Raw genomic sequence first — 20,865 nt, 5'->3', positions numbered from 1 at the left:
ATGATCTAAATTCCTAATTGCAGCTGAATGGCTTGCAACTATCTTCTGTAGGATACAGCAGCCTTATAGCAGTCTTCCAGTGCCTAAAGGGGCTCCAGTAAAGCTGGAGAGGGACTGGTTATGAAGGCAGGAGTGACAGGACAAGGGGAATGGCCTTAAGCTGAAGGAGATGAAAGTTAGATGGGATATAAGGCAGAAATCCTTCACTGTGAGGGGGTGAGGCCCAGGCACAGGTTGCCCAGAGAAGCTGATGGGGCTCTGGGCACCCTGGGCTGGTGGGGGGTGTCTCTGCCCATGGCAGGGAGTAGGACTGGGTGGGCTTTGAGGTCCCTTCCACCCCAAAATGTTCTATGATACTGTGTATTTTAGGAGTTACTGGATGTGCTGTATCAAAGGAATATTTAGAGAGATGCTTCAACTGCAATGGGTAGTCTAGTTTTGTGAATACAGGCTGGCTTCTAGCACTGTTGCAGCTTCTCTTCCATCCAAGTTTATGTGACTTTTCAACTGAGCTGATTACAATCATACAAAGGGTCCCATGGGCCTGGACAAATGCTTTAATTTCCGTTTATTGTGAGACTGTGAATAAAAGACAATGGCAGCTTCTCACTGTAATCCTGAAGTTTGTCATCTATTAAGTTAATATGCATTCCCTGCCTTTTGTAAAACAACCCCTTTCGATCATTTAGGATCATCATTACTTGTAAACTTGTAAACGTTAGGAGAATGCCAGTAATTAATAGCTGTCTTTAGTTCTGGTAGCGTGACTTAATGTGATATTTAATTGATAGAAGAGGAAGCCACATTCACTCAGGAAATAATACAGATAGTTTAGAGCCCTGCCCAGTGGCTAGAGATATGATTATTATGGAAACACCCTGTGTTGGTATAGCACTTTGAATCTCTCAGACTTACACTCTGTTAAGTTGCTGGAAACTTCTACTGCTTATATGTTGCCTTGATTAATTGTAGAATCGTTTGGTTATTGGGGTTATGGCAAATTTTTGTTCACTACATTTGACATGGATGTCAGTGGCATCATACAGATAGCTAGAAATGAGAGATCAGTTACGTAAACTTACGGTTTTCCTCAAGACTTTTCAGACAGTCTGCTTTTTCAGGCTGGCAGTGAGTATAAGGAACAGACTTCTTTGCATCTCCACTCCACCCTGTGGCAGAGGGTAAAGATGTGTACACTTGCTTCTTGGTTCTGCTGTTGTTAAAGGGTAGGTTAAGTCAGTCAGTAATGATACTATTAAACTGATAGAGGTGCACATACCAGCTTGTTTGCGGCCATTTTGGAGACCTCTACATTGTGTTCCTGTTTGCAGTAAAGACGTGTCATAACTCTGTTTAACAATCATAAATGACAGTATCTAGTGGTAATTGTGTGCTAAATCATGCCCTGCTAAGGGGAGGTGTCTGTGTGTGTTTGTGTGTGTGTAGCAGCAGAAATCATTCTCCAAAGTCAGTAATCTTCGGAAACATCTTCAATTTGTCAGTGTTAACTAGAAGCCTCCTTTTCTCTGCCCTTGGCTTAATGGGAAGCTCTGGCCTGGACACTTGTTTGGCAGAGATAAGCTCTCCCACCTACCGTAGCCTATTGCCATCTTCTGTACCCACACAGAAAATACTCACTTAAAACAGTATCTATTAATATATACTTTTATTTTAACATTTAGCAAAGAAGTGTGATCCTCTCTGCTCACACCCTCTGTGTGTGTTCAGGGAGTTTTCACTGTGTAGTAATCAATGTATTGTCATGAGAAAATTAATTGGGTCCTAATAAAACCTACATAATTGCTCTTTTTGCAATGATTACAGCTTCCTCGGGAAACTGCTGGGAGAAAACACGTAGTCTCTGTGTTTCCCCTGTTGCTACCATGAAGTTCTTGCATAAGGAACAGGTCATCTCAAGTCTAAGGGAACATCCAAGATTCATATACCACAAGCTGCAGTAATGCATCTGATCTGGGTTAACCATATTGCTCACATTCAGTTATTCAGGGCTCCTGTTTGTGAAAGAAGACAGAAATTTGATTATAATTATGTTTTAAGTCTCTTTACTCAAAGTTGGTAACACAAAATTTGGGGCCCCCATCCTATGAAAGTGGCTTTAGCCTTATTGTCATGCATAAGTATTAAAAAAAAGAAAAAACCTATCAGCTAAGAGCACAGAGAGGTTAAATTTACTGTGGTACTGTGTAACATAGGAGAATAATAGGCTCATTCCCCAAAATACAGAATCTGAAATGATAATAGGGCAAAAAGATGTTTCCTTTGACCTTGGTTCTTTTGTTGTTTTAGTTCGTTCATGTTGTTTTAGTTCACATTTTGTGAATATGTTACTCACATATGTCATCATACAGACAGCTTCGTCCTCTACACAGAAAAAGTGCAGCCATGCAGAACTGTGTGATGAATCATAGAATCATAGAGTCGTTTGGGCTGGAAGGGACCCCAAAGATCATCTAGTTCAACCCCCTGACATGGGCCTTGAACACCTCCAGGGTGGGGGCAGCCACCACTTCACAGAACTGAAAGATTTAGCCAGGTAGGCCTTAAGTGTGAGAAAACATACATAGCAAGATGCACTCAGAATTGCAAAACCTGAAAAGGTGGGAGTACTCTGTGTCCAGTCCTTTGCTCATGTGAGAACAGCTGCCCTGCATTGGACTAAAAGCCACTCCATCTGGTGCGTGACAGGTGTGGAGACCTGGGAATACCTGCAGGGATTAGTGGGATCCATTACAGGATCAGTGTGTGCTCTTGGTGGTAGTACTGCATGAAGGTTGTTACATGTAGGTCTTCAGAAAATGAGCTCAGATCTCTTTGTCTAATGTTTATAACTGCTTCGCTAGAAACTGTGACTGCATTTATAACCTAATTCATGTGTTTTAGACTCCAGTGCTACAGAAAAGATAAGGATACAATGCATGATCTTCATTGCAGATCTGGAGTATTTCAGGATCATGCTGATTTCTATTGTCTGCAAAGATAATGATTAAATACATGTAACCCTCCCAAGGGACTGGCAAGAGGATTTATGCTTCCAGCACAACGGTACTAACGTTAAATTTACCATGTAATGAGTAGAATTTTAGGACTAAATTCTAAAATTTACATTTTAGAATTCTGAATTTTAATTTTAATATTTTAATTTTAGAATTCTAAATTTTAATTTTAGATTTCCAAAATTTAAATTTTAGAATTTAGCTGCCCCAACTTAATTGAAAGCTGATTTATTTTTAAACTTATGTAGCTCTTCTTTCTCTGTGTGTGGTCATCTACTGTTCTGGGAACTGGGAAGTTTTTTCAGTTTAAATTAGCTGATACTTTTAAGCTGAATTTAAAAAGTATAAACTTTGCTCTTATGCCAATCTAATAATGTAAACGGCAGTTTTTTTCTTTTGCAGTCAAAGGTCCTAACAAATAGTCTTGGTAATACACTAGCTTGATAGTAGACTCAGTCTACAGTCTCCAGTAAGAAAAAAGGGGAAATAAAGTTTCTTTATATATTCTGTTGTTGTCTTCCCACTGAGAGGGATGGCAGGAATTCCCCAAGACAACAACTTCATTGGAAAATAAGGTAAAGCTTCAGAGGCAAACGAGAAAGTACAGTAAACCAACTAAATCCTTGTTTTGGCCTGTGTCCTCCTGGGAAAACTGGGGAAGCTCAAATAATATTGAGATCTCTTTCTGTAATCCATTTGTGCTTCATAGCAAGAGGAGTATTAAAGTTTTGATTTGAAAGTTTATTTATCCTAGCCTGACGTAAAATGAACTTTATAGTTACTTGCCGTTAACAAGTTCTTAAGTGTAATTTTTGTTGAAAAACAAAGTACAATATCAGCTTCTTCTGAACTTGTGTATTTTCAGATCAACATACCAGCAATTATGATTTTGACTTATATATGTATGTATTGAAAAACTACATTCAACCTGTTTTATGCACATTGTCTAACATAAATTGACATATATTTAAAGCCAGAGCTTAGGAGGCACTGTGTAACCTTGTCCCCGCAATAGTGAAGACCAAGAGGACTGTCACTTGCACGATATGCTGTTACCTGCTTAATTTGTTTAAATCTCAAATGTCGTTTCTTCTCAAGGATTAGACAACCAGCCTTCCTATTCTAAGTGGCATGTGTCTTGTCCCTTGCTTCCTCATTTCAAAGTCGCATTTTATCAGTAACATTTGTTTTATTTTTCTCTCCAAAAGCCTGTTCTGCTTTGAGAAGAGTTGTAGATAATGGAAAGTTTCCACATATTTCCTCAAGATTTTTTGTTATAGCTAGAAATGAAATCTCCCAGGATTCCTTGATCATGAGTGACAGGGAATTTTTTATTTCCACAGGGATAATGAGTCTTACTTACTTACTTGAAAAGTTAATTTGTGGAGCAGATTTTTACATCTAGGATTAATAATACAATATAAACCCACATATTTAGAGTGCATGATTATTACTTACATTATAAGCTACTGTGGAAGTTTGTTTAATAAGGATACTGTGAGATGATTTATACTGAAGTCAGAGCAGAGCAATTGTGTATATGTTCTGAGTGACTTGTGGAGGGGGTTAGAGATGTGAACATGTGAGTTGTCATCTCCTTTAGCTCACTGCAGAGCTACAGCCTTGTGTAACACCGTAAACAGGGTGGGATGGGAGGGATAGAGGGATGTTGCCAGTAGTGGAAAGGCTTTGTTAACTGTGAAACCCACTGGAATACAAAAGCACAACAGGAAAAATGGGGAGAAGACAAAATCCTTAATAATTAAGATTTGCTTTCTATTAAATAGCAAGCAAAGCTTGCTTTTTGTGACATTATGCGATCATTCCCTCTCAAACGTCATTTGCGTGCAAACATCTTGTTTACCGAAGTTTATTGAGTGTATTCCACCAGGGTGACTGGGACGCTCTTCTTAAATATTTTCAAGAAAATTATTCAGTGTAATATTTTCCTCCATAATGTTTTACCCAGAAAGTGCTTGTTTTGTCAAAAATCCAAAAATAATTACTTCCACAAAAGGAGTGTGTTTTAAATCAGTATTGAGATATAGGGTTAAATGATTTTTTTTTTTTGGTAGGCTGAAAATTATTTTTTAGTGTTATCAGTAAAATGATAAAGTATCTTGCATCTGTTGGGGGAAGAAATGGGCAGGAATGTCATGTTTTCAGTCAGCCTTTGGAGGGAGGGGATGTGCATCGTGTTTATCATACCTTTGGTAATTCAATTAGGGTAATTTTACGTGCAATTTTTAATAGCAAGATGGCAATTTCCAGTGCATTTAATGTATTCACCAGACCATAGAGCAGGCCCTTCAACCCTGCTGTATTTCCATATGTTACAAAGTAGATGTAGTATAATGATCTGAAAGATCATCGGGGAGAATAGAGTCAAGCCTCAGTTATCTCCAGCTGTCAGAATGGCCTGCTTTAAAACTTCAAAGCCCTTGTTCTCCTAAAACAGAGAGACAAAATAACCCTTCAACAATGTGTATATAAATACTGTGTTTTCAAATCAATAGCCACAATTAATTACAAATATTCTTTGTTAGAATAGTTACATAAGAGGTCACTAAATTCCAATTGCATGCAAGAATTGGACTATTGCTCAGTTATTTTTAAATTTAAAAAAATTGATATCTGACATAAATATCAGTAAAGATATCTTTTTCTTTTAGAAGCTGCCACGGTTCTAATCAACTTTCAAATGAAGAATTTTACTAAGCTACCTTGAAGACACAGTCACCCCCTTTTGGTTTTACTTGATAGTCCTTAATAAACTAATGACTAAGCTTTTAGAATTTGGAGGAGAAGGCTAAAAATTAAAATTTTGCTGAAAGCTCTGCTTTCCTTTTTTTTTAAAATATTTGGAGTGACTTTGTTTTCATGAGATGATGCTTTTATATAACTTGGGACATCTTCCTCCTGAAAGGAGAACATTTAAAAATAAACAAACATACTTCTCTGAGTGGTCATTATATAAATTGTTTATATTTCTGTCTTTAATGTGTTTCAAGAGAGGAGAACCAAGAAGGGGAGCTGTATCCTCCTTATTGATTACAACCCCTCAATATCCAATTTTGTCAACATATAGGTCCTACATAGTATTTATACAGATCTGTTTTCAAAGTTGGCCAGCACTAGAAATATCAAAATTTTGATAATTGAGCAATTCTGTCTGAGGTTTTATTTCCTTGTGATGCATCCAGAGTCAAGGTGAAAGCCTCCTCCTACCACATTTACATTTGGCAAAAGTATCCAAAAAATACCTATCCAGCAAGGATTAACAGACTCTTTTGCTTGCCTAATTAGGACATTCAATCCTGCATGCCAAATGAATTTTGGTCTGGTTTTCATTTCATCTTTTCTGTCACTGAATTTTCTTGAATTGTTAAAATTCTGTTCTTCATAGTGAATCTTGGCAATTGATGAGTTGCCTGACCACTGTGGTAATTTTGTCATCGCTGGTCTATAAAGACGACTGCCTTTAACATGAGAACTAGACTCTTCTTTGGGAAATATTAAGTAAATTACATTCTGTCCATTAGCGTATGCTGTGTGCCTTTCCCATCCTGTTAATTTTAATTAGTATATCTACATTACAGCTTGTCCTTTTATTAGTTAATGCCCTGTGAAATTCTCGTGTAGATTGTCAGTGTTCCTCTTACATGTTCTGCTGAATGCTAAAATGGTTAAAAAATGTTAATGCTTTAAGCAACAACACTGGCAGCTGAGACATTGGTTGCCTCTGAGCAAAAATTCTGCCATACTTCCTTTTAATCCATGCAGCTATTATCATAAGGCTTAACCTGATGACATCTGTAAGGCTTTTGTTGTGTTGTAAAAAATCTTGTTAAACTTTAAAAAAAATCAGGGCTTTAACTGCAAAGAGAAATTAGCTCAACCTGAAATACAGGATTTCTAGTAATGACGTGATTATATATTAAATGAAGACAGAAAGATACAGGTGTATGTTTTAGTGCTCTCTTCTTTTTAAAGAATTGCTCTTTCATGCATGAACAATTAAAAGTGTGCAACTCCAGCAGTTCCTTTTAACTTCAAGGATCTGGGATACGATCGCATGATGCTTTTCTGTGCATGTGTGCACACATAAGCAACATACACCTCAGTGTTAGGTGCACTAGGAAGCAACAGAGTCCTGTTCATTAAAGTTCAAGGTATCAATGCATGCTTGCAGCCCAGAAGGCCAACCATATCCTGGATTGTATCAAAAGGAGTGTGGCCAGCAGGTCAAGTGAGGTGAATCTGCCTGTCTACTCTGTTTTCATGAGACTCCACCTGGAGTACTGTGTCCAGTTCTGGAGTCTCCAACATAAGGAGGACATGGAATTGTTGATATGAAGACAGGCTTAGAGAGTTAGGGTTTTTCAGCCTGGAGAAGAGACGGCTCTGGGGAGACCTAAGTGCAGCCTTCCATTACTTGAAGGGACCTACAAAAAAGCTGGGGAAGGACGATTTAGAAGGGCTTGTAGTGTTAGGATGAGGGGGAATGGTTTTAAACTGGAAGGGGGTAGAATTCTTCACTGTGAGGGTGGTGAGGCACTGGCACAGGTTGCTCAGGGAAGTGGTGGAAGCCCCATCCCTGGAAATTTTCAAGGCCAGGTTGGTTGGGGCCTTGAGCAGCCTGGTCTAGTGAGAGGTCTCCCTGCCCATGTCAGGGGGTTGGAACTTCATGATCTTTAAGGTCCCTTCCATCCCAAACTATTCTATGATTCTATGATTATTCTGGTTTTTAAGTCAGCGCTTAGTGCCTGAAGCAGGGGTAGAACCTCAACCCGAGGGTTTGTCTGTGCTTGCATATCACTGGTTAAGACTTGAGAAGAAGGGTTTTAGTAGCTCAATGAGCTTCCTCTGATCACAAACCATACTTTTTTAAAAAGTACCCTTTCTTTTTTCTTTCATTTTCCCAAACATGTATCCTACTACGTATTGATGACTTTTTTGAACTGTCAGCCTTCATCCAGCAGGAGTAGAGTAAGAGTCTCCTTGTGCCAATTTGAGATGCTCTGCTTGGACATTGGTACCTGGACTGACTTAGTCTCATTTCAAAATTTCATCTTTTATCTCGTTTGGCAAATGTGTTTGCTGTGTAGCAGGAGTTATTTACCAAAATAAGCGGTTCAGCAAACTGACTTGTAAGCACGTCTTAGACTTGAGAAGCTTTAATGAAGGCCATGAATGTAAATATTCCTGGCATTTAATCCGAATACAAAGATTTATTGTGCGAGGGCCTTGGTGGCAGAGGGTTGAGTCACAAATGAGTATTTTTAGAATATATGGCATTTTGTTCCTACTAGTTAAAACTTACTGTTAGAGTACCTTGAGGACAAACGTAGTCTTTACAAATATTATATCGCCTAATTATTTATCAAATGTATGACCCTAAATGACTCTGAATTTTCACTGAAAGTGACTTATCTTTTGAATTAATTTGGAAGCTATCTAGTTTTTTTTCGCTGTTGCTGAATGTACACCTGTTAATAACGTATACAGCACTGTTGACTTGCATAAAGTCACTTAATGATAGTATTGCAATATAGCACTTGTGTTTTTAACAGCATGGGGGAGGGTTATTTTCTTAGACACACAAAGCATTACTCTATGTTTAATGTCTTTCAGAATTTGGGTGCCCTTGAGCAGTGCTACTGTACTAATCTTACAAGATTAAATATTTCAGATTGTTAGGCAATGGCGCTTATTAATATTTGCAAAATTCTTTCTACTGTAACTAAGCAGCTTTATTGCAGAGGGCCCCAGGCTGGCATGGTGTTGGAAGAATAGTATTGTATATGGGGTAGTATTGTGTGTCAGGAGAACCCTCAGCTTTAACACTACTGCCTAGATTTCTATATCTCAAGCTCCTGAAAAATGAGCAGGGGGAAAAGGATGCTTCTCCGTGCACCAAGGAGCATTTCCCATCTGCCTGTGGCTCAGCAGATGATGTAGGTCCTGTGCTCCACATAGCTGCTGACCCTAACTTCACACAGGGCCTTTTCTCTTCTGTGGTCGTAGATCAGCTGATCTATGACTTGGGCACTGGACATTGGTCTCTTAATGGTAGGAAAGGTACAGTGCAGAGTGCCAGAGTATTTATCCAGCTTTCTTACTAGGTTTGACTGATAGGTATAATTGGTTGTGTTCAAAGGAGTATCTAAGCTGCACAAAATCTGAGGTGCAGCCACAGCAGGAACTGCAGCACAGGCTTAAGCAGGGCTGTTCTGTTTTGAGTTTAATGTCTGGAGGCTGTAGTTGTGATTGTCGTGCCCCACCAATTTATGGGGTTTGGTTGCTCAGCGGGCATTATTAATATCATGGATTAAAACCAACGAAGTAGTGATGGTGATGGAAGGATGTGGAACGTTGCGCTACAGAGGATGAGATTGCAGTGAAGGTGAGGTTTTTTTGAAGGAAGTAGGTATCTGATCAGTGCAAACACCAGCATATCTGAGCTGTGGTTCTCAACCTCTTGCATCCACAGTCCTGCTCTCACGTACAGTTTTGTGTTTATCCTGTTTAGCTTGGGATCTAGACTAAAAGCTCTAGGATGGATTTTGACTTTGGTCTCTGTTCTTAGCATTGCTGCAATGCTTTCTGCAATAGCATCCATGAGAGTTGCTCATGCAGTTCTAGCAGTAGCAGTAGCAGTAGCATTACTTTGGTTCATTCAATAGAACAGGAACTATGGCAACAGGTGACTTTGCAGGAAGGTCTAAGTCCTAGCAGTGCACATCTTCCACCTCCCGGCCAAGCAGTTGTGCTGGCATTCTTTGTCAGAGAAAAGAAAACAGAAGCAGCTTATAGATAAGAGTTTTGAAAAAGAAAATTGAGTGGTTTAAATATTACCAAAACCCATATCTGGTTTATACCTCTCCAGTGACTAAGGTTTTCCAGGTTTTGTTTTACCTCTTTATTTTCAAATGCAATAGTTTACACCATATCTAGTGGCAGGCAGATACCAATTCATAGAAGACCCAAGATTAAATTAAGTCATCCCATTAATTTCCTTCCAGTAAGTAATCAAGTTAAATTTTTAATGGTTTTGGTTTTGTCGTAGTTTTTTTTTTTTTTTTTCCCAAATAAGAATGATCTGCATAAGTACTGTAATACACTTTTGGAAGTGAACATGGAAGGAAAGCACATCTGTCCCCTTATTTCACTCTTCTTGCTGGAAGGCCAGAACTTGGGGAGATAATTTACCTATTTCAGCAAATATGACATTGCTTTTCTGACTTTCACACCCATTTTAAACTTGCACTGTTGACACAAGAGCCCTATAGCTTCTTAACAGTGTACTAATTCGAGGCATCTTGCTTCACAGAGTTACAAGATTAACACTTCTGGGAGTCCACTGATCTTACTCTTTAGCACCAAAGGGAAAATTAGTGTCTTCAAGTACATTACCATTAATTACATTATCCTTTTCCATGCTCTATTAATAAACACAAAGATTGGGATTGCACAGAATTACTTTTTTCTAACAAGACACCTCCACATGTTTGTGCAGCTGCTGTACTGACCATGGACCATAACTTCTGTTTGAAGTTCTGTCTTTTCAAATCTTCTGTCTTTGTAGTGTGAACTTGTTCAGATGCCAAAAGTACAAAAAGTATCCCTTCAGTAGTTTCTCAAAAAATAAATGTTTTAGGCAATAGTTTTAGATATTATTAGATGTCTTTATCCTGAAGAATTTGTAATCCAACTTTATCTTCTGTTCAACTTGTCTCCTTACGTAGAAGAATTTGATTTGCTTTGAAAATTGTGAGTGACACTGTTGTGGGTGTGTACTACAGGCCCCCTGATCAGGAGGAGCGAGTTGATAATGCATCCTACAAGCAGCTAGAAGTAGCCTTGAGATCCCAGGCACTAGTCCTTATAGGGAACTTCAATTACCCAGACATTTGCTGGGCAAGCAACAGGGCCAGTCGTATGCAGTCCAGACAATTTCTACAATGTGTAGAAGACAATTTCCTGCTACAGATGGTGCAGGAACCTACAAGGGGAGGGCAGGTGCTGGACCTTGTTTATACTAACAAGGACGGGCTCATTAAGGAAGTGAAGGTCAGGGGCGGCTTAGGACAAAGCAACCATGAAATGGTTGAGTTCAAAATCCTGAGTGGAAGAAGCAAGCCAAAAAGTAGGACAGCTACCCTGAATTTTGGAAGAGCTAACTTTGATCTCCTCCAAAATCTAATAGGAGCTGTCCTGTGGGCTATGCTGTTTGAAGGAAAGGGAGCCTGTGAGAGCTGGCTAGCATTCAAACAGCACTTCTTCCAAGCACAGGAACGATGCATCCCTTTGAGCAAGAAATCGGGAAAGAGTGGCAGAAAACCTGCATGGATGAGCAAGGAGCTAATGACTAAACTCAAAGGGAAGCAGAAGGTCTATGAATTGTGGAAAAAGGGTCTGAGCACCTGGGAAGAATATAGGAATGTTGTCAGGGCCTGTAGGGATGCGACAAGGAAGGTTAAAGCCTACTTGGAATTGAAACTGGCAAGGGACATAAAGGATAATAAAAAGGGGGTTTTTAGATATGTGAATAGTAAGAAGATGACCAGGGATAATGTGGGTCCCTTGCTGAATGAGGTGGGTGCCCTGGTAACGGGGGATGCTGAGAAGGTGGAGATACTGAACGCCTTCTTTGCTTTGGTCTTCACTTCAAAGGCTCCCTGGGACCAACAGACACTGGATGAAAGAAGAAATGTTTGGGAAATGAAGACCTTCCCTCTGGTTGAAGTGGGGGTGGTCCTGGAGCGTCTCAAAGAGATTAATGCACACAAATCCATGGGCCTGGATGGGATTCATTCATGTGTGCTGAGGGAGCTGGCGGAAGTGATTGCTGAGCCACTCTCTATCATCTTCAACAGCTCTTGGAGAACAGAAGGGCCTGAAGACTGGAGGAGAGCCAATGTCACTCCGGACATTAAAAAGGGCAAGAAGGAGGATCCTAGCAACTATAGGCCAGTCAGCCTCACTGTCCCTGGAAAGGTGATGGAACAGGTTGTTCTGGATGCCATCTCCAAGCAACTGGAAGAGAAGAAGGTCCTGAGGAGTAGTCAGCATGGATTCACCAAGGGGAGATCGTGCTCGATCAATCTCATAGCCTTCTATGATCTCATCACCAGCTGGGTAGATGGAGGGAGAGCAGTGGATGCCATCTACCTTGACTTCAGCAAGGCTTTCGATACTGTCTCCCATGATATCCTGATAGCAAAGCTGAGAAAGCATGGGATAGATGAGTGGACAGTGAGGTGGGTTGAGAATTGGCTGTCAGACTGAGCTCAGAGATTGGTGATCAGTGGAGCAGAGTCTGACTGGAGACCTGTGACTAGTGGTATTCCCCAGGGCTCGGTGTTGGGTCCAGTCCTGTTAAATATCTTCATCGCCGACCGTGATGAGGGAATAGCATCCACCCTCAGCAAGTACACCGATGACACAAAGCTGGGAGGAGTGGCTGACATGCAGGAACACTGCATTGCCATGGTGGAAAGCTGGACAGGGAGAAACCAGATGAGGTTAACCAAAAGCAAGTGTGAAGTCTTGCACCTGGGAAGGAACAACCGTTGGTTTCAGTACAGGCTGGGGGATGAACTGCTGGAGAAGAGTTCTATGGAGTAGGACTGGGAAGTCCAGGTTGATGACAGGTTGGCCGTGAGCCAGCAGTGTGCCCTGGTGGCTAAGAGAGCCAATGGGATCCTGGGGTGCATCAGGAGGAGTGTGGCCAGCAGGTCTAAGGAGGTGATCCTCCCCCTCTACTCTGCCCTGGTCAGGCCCCACCTGGAGTATTGTGTCCAGTTCTGGGCTCCCTGGTATAAAAAAGACAGGGACCTCCTTGAGAGAGGACAAAGAAGGGCTATGAAGATGATTAAGGGCCTCTTACAAAGGCCCTTAATCTTAATTATCTTACAAAGGTAATTAAGAGCATCTCCCTTATGAGGAAAGGCTGAGTGAGCTGGGGCTGTTCAGCCTAGAGAAAAGAAGACAAAGGGGGGACCTTATTAATGTTTATAAATATCTTAAGTATGGGATGCAGGGGGAAATGGCCGGACCCTTTTCAGTGGTCTGTGGGGACAGGACAAGGGGCAGTGGCTGCAAGTTGGAGCACAGGAAGTTCTGCACCAACATGCGGAAGAACTTTTTCACAGTGAAGGTGACAGAGCACTGGGACAGGCTGCCCAGGGAGGTGGTGGAGTCTCCATCTCTGGAGATATTCAAGACCTGTCTGTATGCCTATCTATGCAGTATGAGCTAGGGACCCTGCTTCGGCAGGGGGGTTGGACCCGATGATCTCTCAAGGTCCCTTCCAACCCCTACGATTCTCTGATTCTATGACAATATTTGGAATACTATTATTTTGATATTTTTTCTTTAAAAACAGAAATTCAGAAGGGAGATAATATTGCTTGACCATTATATCAAGCTGTCTTCTGTAGAATAGACACAAAATACTATGTTCAGTGTAAAACATCTAATAAAGGATGTCATTTTACTTACATCAAATACAGGAGATCATTTAGTCTGATCGAATCTTACTGACATGAATGGCAAAATACAAAGCTAATACAGCTAATGGGAGTTTTCCCTTAAATTATTGCGATGATTAACAGAATGGTTTGGTGAAGAGCAAATCAAAGACTGTTAAAGACTCTGAGAGATTCTGAGGAGAATGGCATAGTTCTGCAGCATGTGGGAGGGAAAAGGTAATGAGTCTGTGTCCTTTCTGCCAGAGAATGTGTTTGCTCATGGCAACACACAGAGAACAACAACTCCAATGAGTAATGATTGGGTCTAACTGTAATCTCTCCAGAAAAAGAGAAATGGACCTGTTTGTAGTGATGGATGCTTTTTTTTTCGGTCTCTGGAGAAATAGGGATCACAGTGTGGGTAACTGAGTTCTTGTATTGGATGAATAAATGGCTGCCTTTTGGGTTGGCATGCCTGAATCCTGCCTGATGTGTGTGTGCAAAGAACTATACAAGCTGGCAGTGAATCACCTCTTAAACTTTGTGAATAGCTTCCCAAAGTGGCATCACAACATCCCTTGTCCTCCCCAGTGAAAGCTGAGCAGAGGGCAGGGTACAGTGGCAAAGCCTGGACCGTGCTGGTCTTGCCTTGGTGCTGTTGTGCAGCTTTTTCTCTGGACTGTCGGTCTGTCCTGTCTTATTTCACCTTTGCCCACACTTATTTGGGATTTCCACCTAGTAGATTTACTGGCATAAAACTGTATCTGAACTGACTGAAGAAGCCAACGTAAGTACTTGCCAATAAGGCAGTTTTGATCTTCCCTGTCTGCCTCAGACTGTTTCACTTTCAGAGACAATCAGGGCCATGCCATCCTGATTCACAGAAGAATTTGTCCTGTCTCACTTGTGATTCAGACATTTAGGTGGAAAGAAAAAGAATGTAATCCGTGAAGAAGCTTTCTCCATGGACATGTCAAACTAGTTTGTCTAGGAAGGAAATAGCCTCACCAGGAATGTCATTCTGTGTTTAAAAAATACAGCCTTCAGTTGGTTGCTAGCAAATCCACACTGGAGCAGTAGGAGGAGTGAACCATGAAAACAGTCTACATGAGTATAGGCTGTTAGTATCTGTGTGAATATAGGCTGTTGACTGTTTTGTAGTCACAAGCTCAAGGCAAGACCATCTGGTTTTAATACCAAAGTAGTATTTTTAAAAGGTGGACTTCCTTTCTAAATGTTAAGATTTAATACTTTATTTCATTTCTCTAAAGACATTTCAAAAGCGTGGATGATTTTACATGCTTCAGAGCTCTATTGAAAGCAGTTGGCGGCAAATCCTCTGCCTCACCTGAGGTATTTGGTAGTTCTCATGATAAGAGAAATCAAATGTAAAAGCTTCTGCCTGTCTGAATATAATGCTGTTACTGAGCAGCCAGGAGAGGAATCATGCTTGGAATCCAAAAACAGTGCTATGCTTTCAGTTCATACGCATCTATTTCAGGAACAGGCAGTTTCTGTCAAAAGGTATAATTTGCTATGTATTAAATCTTTAAAAGTTTTAAACTTTTCTGGTGAGGCATATGCAAAACATACTAGCTGCACTGCAAAATTTATTCTTATGGCAAAGGTTATGTTGCATCTCTGGGACGTACCCAAGCGTCAGTGCTTTCAAAATCCTGTTGCCAATATCTGAGCCTCCTTCATGAGTAGTACCCTTGGATGCTACTGTGCGAAGCAGTGTACTCAGGTCCAGGTGTTGTAGGGGCCTCTGAGCTAGAAATGTTGGGACACTGTTGTAGGCTAGTACTTGGTGTACCTCCCTCACCTTTGATTTAAGACCAGACATTTGGGGGTTGTGAAATCTCAACTCACAGAACACAACCAGAAAGCAAGTTGATTTTGATTTGTTGGGGTGGGGTTTTTTGTTTTGCTTCGTGAGTTGTTTTATATAAAAACAGACATGAATAACTACTGTATCTTTAATTCCCTAAGGAGACATTGAGAATGGCCTAGTTCAAAGATCTGGAAGGTTCCTTTTTCTTGCTGTTGTTACACTGCTGTTACTTAATTAACTGTTTGTACACTTTCAGTGTACTCTAGTATTTTAATCAATTGCACTTCATACAATTTGATATTTAAACTTTTTTATTCCAGTATCCTAAATTCTGTTGACCCCCCAATGCCTATAAATAGGGTGTGTTTTACCATAGCAGCAATGCACTATGTTGGTCTTCTTGTGCTCAAGGCTTGCAGTTCATAAAAACTTAGAGAAATCTTGCCTGTAGAACCCACAAATTCTGATTTAGACCTGCTTGGCTCTTCTGAATCATCATGAGCTCTGGGCGGTGACTCAGTCTACAGCTTCTTTTCTCTTCAGTATTGTGTAAACACAATAAGTTTCTCTGGCCTGAATATTAAGTTAAAAAGTCATGTTTATTTGATTTTAATTTTTTTAAAATGCCATGTATTGTATGAAAAATTATTAGTAAAGCTACCATCTGGAGGAATCTGAAAACCTTTTCTTTTAGACTTTCTTCATCAGCTCAGGTTTGAACACTAAGCAGGTTTGGGGTACCCTTCTATTACTTTCTTTTTATTTGCTTCTATAATTGTGGTGGTTTAGCCATGGCTAGAGGCCAGACGCCCACCAAAGTCAGTCTATTACTCCCCTCCTTAGTTGGACAGGGGAGAAAATATATATTAAGAGGCTCAGGAGACAAAATAAGGACAGGGAGAGATCATTCTGTCAGCAATGACATGGGCAAAACAGACTCAACACAAAGTGAAGAAGAGAGAAACTCCCTAATTTATTATACTACACTACAAAGAACAGTAAAACTGGAGTCAGGAGCGTGACCAGATCTTAAAACAAACACAACCAGATCTTAAAACACTTTCCCCCCACCACTCCCTTCTTAGCAGACTTTAGTCAGAATTTTGCTCCCTTCTTCTACCCTGTTCGCAGTACAGGGGGGGCAGGGACTGGGGAAATGGGGTTCTTGGTAGCACCTTCCCCCCACCCCTCCATTCTAAGCAGACTTCCCTTTAGCCATGATTTTGCGCCCTTCTTCCCCCTGCTCGCAGTACAGGGGGGCAGGGACTGGGAATACATGGGGTTCTCGGTTACTTCTTCATGAGCTGTTTTCCTCTTCCAGATCTTAAAACACCTCTAACCTCCCTCCCCACTCCCTTCTTAGCAGACTTCACTCTAGTCATGATTTCACTCCCTTCTTCCCCCAGATCAGAGCACAGGGGGTCAGGGACTGGGAGATGGGGGCTTCGGTCAGTCCCTTGCAAGTTGGTTTCCTTCTCAGCTGGGAGAGGGGGGGCATTCATTCCACACCCTCCCCCTGCTGCACTGTGGGGTCTCACCCATGGGAGATAGTCCTCCACAAACTTCACCAACATGAATCCTTTCCCACAGGGCTTTATCTCTTTATCACGATGTCTTTCAGTCCCAGTCCTCCACGGAATTCCAAACCTCCCAGCAAACCTGTTCCAATGCAAATATTTCTCTCTTATCTCTGTGTCTCTGATTCTCCTCATGGCTGCAAGTGCTGGCAGGGGCTTGTTCCAATGTAGGGTCACAGCGTCTTCTCTATGTCTCCACCTGCTCCATCCAGCGTGGAGCCCCTCCACGGGCTGCAGGTGGGGTCTCTGCCTTTTCCATGGGTTTCTCCATGGGCTGCAAGGGGCATTTTTCTCTCCGGCACCTGGGGCGTCTCCGCCCCTGCCCTTCTCTGGCCTTGGTGTCTTCACAGCTCGTTACATCTTCTCACTCCCTTCTCCGGTGGCAAAATGCAGCTGCTTCTGGGTTTTTTTCTCCTATATGTGATTCTCAGAGGCGCTATGATTATCTCTAGCCATGACTTTGGCCTTGAATTGCCTGGTGTTTACATTTTTGGGGGCTGGCAGATCATTCCAGCAGCCATTTTCTGCAGCCCCCAGTGTCTTGCTCAGCACCCAGCTATGCAAAACTATGACAATAATTAATAATGATTTGGATCATACTACTGACAAAGTTTCACGTATTGTCGGGAAATTAGCCTTGGAAACTGCCATTTTGTTTAAAGTAATTAAGAAAAACCGCAACACTTAATTCACAGTTCTACCACAATGTGATTTGAATTCTTCAAATGCAACGTGAAGTTCTGCAGCTGACCAGTGCATTTTCAGGGAAAACTAGATATGGATACACAGGTGTGTGTAAATATGACACAGGGATTTAATCACTGGGATGCTGTAAATTTTCCAGCTATGACTAGCACTGGAAAGGTTGATGAGTATTTTCTAGACATCACATCCTTCTGCTTCACCTTTGGAGCTGGTAGCTGTCTGATGGAGGCAATTTCTTTTTTTCTTTTTTTCTTTTTTTAAAGAGAAAGGAAACTCAACATCTGCCAGCCTTTCAGTCCAAGTTTGTTTTTTTCTCAGACTGATGCCGTTTAGAATTCTAGAGGCTTTAGCTCCCTTGTGGCTTCTCATCCATAGTCCTGTTAACAAGTTTCCAAACAGCATAGCCTTCACTGTTGCAGCATGCATCAGACAAGGCAATTCCTTCTTCATCTAATTCATTTCTCAGAGCATCTTCACACATGTCAAAGTTTGAAGTGTGAGAGGTTTATTTATTTAGCTAAATAAAGCTCTAAGAATAATCTTACCATTCTCAAAATTTCTTCTCTTCCTACACTGCCCTTTTTTTGGCCTCCCATGCGCAGACATCCCACCCAAGAAAATAGACTGCAGATTGGTACAAGGTCTGAATGAGGGCAGGGAGTCAGTATTTTATGGATTGTATCTTACAGACATACTAGTATACCCAGAATACCCTTTTTTGTTGTTGATTTTTCATGGTTGTGATCTTACTTTACTTCAGGAGTCTTAATAAGAAATGTGGGCTTGAACTGCTGTTCTGGAAGACTGTTCTCAATGGTGTGCTGTGCATTTCTCATTGGTGTGCTATCGATTTGGTTATTACCATCTTGTCCTTATTCCATAGGGAAGAGATGAGCAATTTGGTTGTGGGGTGGGTTTTGTTAAACTTGTAAATAAACTACAAGGTTTTTTTATTTTTTTACCTACAAACACCTTTATTATTGTTGTTGTTGTTGTTACCATTATTATTACTGTTGTTGAGTTGTTGTCATTAGGTTTCCAGTGAGCAATTGGCTTTCAGAGGGAGAAATACTGTATTTTTATGCTGTTGCAGCTGACCATTTTAACAGTGAAATTAGTCACTGTCTCAGTAGTTAACTTGTTTAAATATTTTACTACTTGATCTTAACTACAATTGAAGGCATTTAATCAAAAGTTAGAATAAAGAGAGTGTGAGACGGAAGAAAAAATGCAGCAAATTACTGTAGGGACTGCAGACAGTGATTTTATTTTTAATTTTAGTTCCTTTTTAATGATTAGTGAAGAAGGGATTTTGAATTATTAACCAAATGTGCACTTTTACTTTCCATTTCTTTTAGCATAGTCAAATGCTTTTAGTTTGCAATGACGCCTTCTCTTTCAAAATCAGCATCTGTTGCCTGACTGTGGAATGTGTTAACACAGCCCTTCAAGTTTGGTGCTCTGCTGAAAGGGATAGTTAATCGCAGTGCTCCCCCTGTCCCCTTGTTCTGTTTACAACATTTAAGATGCAGTGCTGCTGAGAAAATAGTTGTATGATGTTAAGAATACTGTTTAAGGTAATAAAAGTCCAATGACTGGAGACTCCTGCATATAGTATTTAAAAGACTGATTGGAGGTTCTGCCTGGGAAAAAGGGAGTTGGATCACAGTAATACAATTATGTTAATAGGAAGTCGAACTGTGCTTTTAGTACTTGTTTAGTCATGATTCAGCATGAGGGGTGAAGGCAAGGGGCAGCATGCGTGAATGTGCCCATACGTGCAGGAGGTGGTAGGAAATGACTGCAGAGGTCCTTTGTCCTACGGCAAAAGGAGGGCTCGTTTTAAAAATAACCATATGGCCAGCTGCATGTACAAGCTCAGGTGGGAAAACGCAGAGAGGTGATAGCAGCTCTAGAGTAGAATTCAAATCCTCCTTTCTCCCCCAAAATCACAGACATTAAAGACACAGAAAAGATGACTGGTGTTTATCTTTTTTTTTTTTCCCTTTCAATAGTGCGGCTTCATGACAGCATATCAGAAGAAGGATTCCATTACTTAGTCTTTGACTTGTAAGTATGTTTTACATGTTGTTTAGCACATTGTAGATGTGGTATTCAAACTTCTAGGTGTAAGTAGAAGTTCATGACATAAATGTTGTGGTGCACTGAGGTGGGAAAATAGATGTGAACAGCACTATAAAAACAGTCATTGCATGTTCAAGAACTGTTTTTAAGTATCACTGTAAGAGTTCCATATTAAAACCTTTGAGTACGTAAGGTCGCTGTTGTAGTGGCTTTTGATATAAAATGTAGGTATCTAAGTAAAAGTTGCATGATATCTTCCAAAGCTAATCAGGTTTGCTACAAGCCAGTTTTCTGTAAAGGAAACATAAAAAAGAAGAGTTTCCTACAAAAAATCTACGTTGCAGGATTGAAAGGTAAGCCTAGAGGGAAAGGTGTCCTTGGGGGAAAGACTTCCCCAGTATTATTCATATCATACGTAGTGTTTCATTTTGACACCATTCAGAATATAAAATGCCTGGAACATAGAAAGGAATTTTCCTACTTATTTCCCATCTTACTTCGAGAATTTCAGTCCCATGAGCTGTTCATGTAGTGACTGTGTACATGGAGGTTGTTTCTTCTAGTCAAGGCTGTTCAGCAGAAGAAGGGATGGTGACAACATGAGCTATTTGTTTTCAGACCCCTAACTCAGACACAGGCAAACTTTTTCACTCACTTGGAAAGTTACTGCTTTTGGTTCTGGGTACAGGCAAATATAAATAGTTAGGAATTGTCTTGCAAAACTGACTTATTAAAGCACAATTACATATTTCAACTGCAAGTTTTTCCAGGGCAGTTTGTGGTTTTGACAAACAACCCACAGCCCCCAAGAGCTATCTTAGGACCAACATGATTTTGCTGGTTAGAATGAAGATACATTATTTCCTCTAGAAATGTGAAATAGCTCATTTCTATCATGCAAACTGAAATACTTGCATTCAGTGTAGGTGAGTAAGGACCTGGATCTTCCACAATCATGCACCTTTCATCTTCATGTTACATTCAGGTTTATATTCTGAATTAATTTATTTAAAGAAATCTGTGAAGGCTTCTTCAAGGACAGATCTCATACTGGCAATGCAGAAATATTAAATAGTCTGTCTGCAGCAAAGGCATTCAGGATTCAGTACTTCAATCCTAACGAGGCTCAGCAGGAACTTAACTGGGCTGTACACAAATCAGATAAAAGTGCTCTG

General features: G+C 40.6%; 1 protein-coding gene across 3 annotated transcripts in view; it reads left to right on the top strand.

Annotated features, from left to right (window-relative positions):
• The window catches only part of CAMK2D (calcium/calmodulin dependent protein kinase II delta), a gene marked incomplete at its 3' end in the record, with an annotated part of 165,735 nt that overhangs the window by 76,579 nt on the left and 68,291 nt on the right, over positions 1 to 20,865 (top strand). For all 3 annotated transcript variants that reach the window (XM_084264020.1, XM_084264021.1, XM_084264022.1), the window contains exon 4: positions 19,621 to 19,675. In XM_084264020.1, coding sequence (XP_084120146.1) covers positions 19,621 to 19,675 — 55 coding nt within the window. The remainder of the gene's footprint in view (positions 1 to 19,620; positions 19,676 to 20,865) is intronic.

Source organism: Gallinula chloropus (genome assembly GCF_964237585.1).
Source record: "Gallinula chloropus genome assembly, chromosome: 4".
Lineage (NCBI taxonomy): Eukaryota > Metazoa > Chordata > Aves > Gruiformes > Rallidae > Gallinula > Gallinula chloropus.
This window is presented reverse-complemented; position numbering and strand designations above follow the sequence as displayed.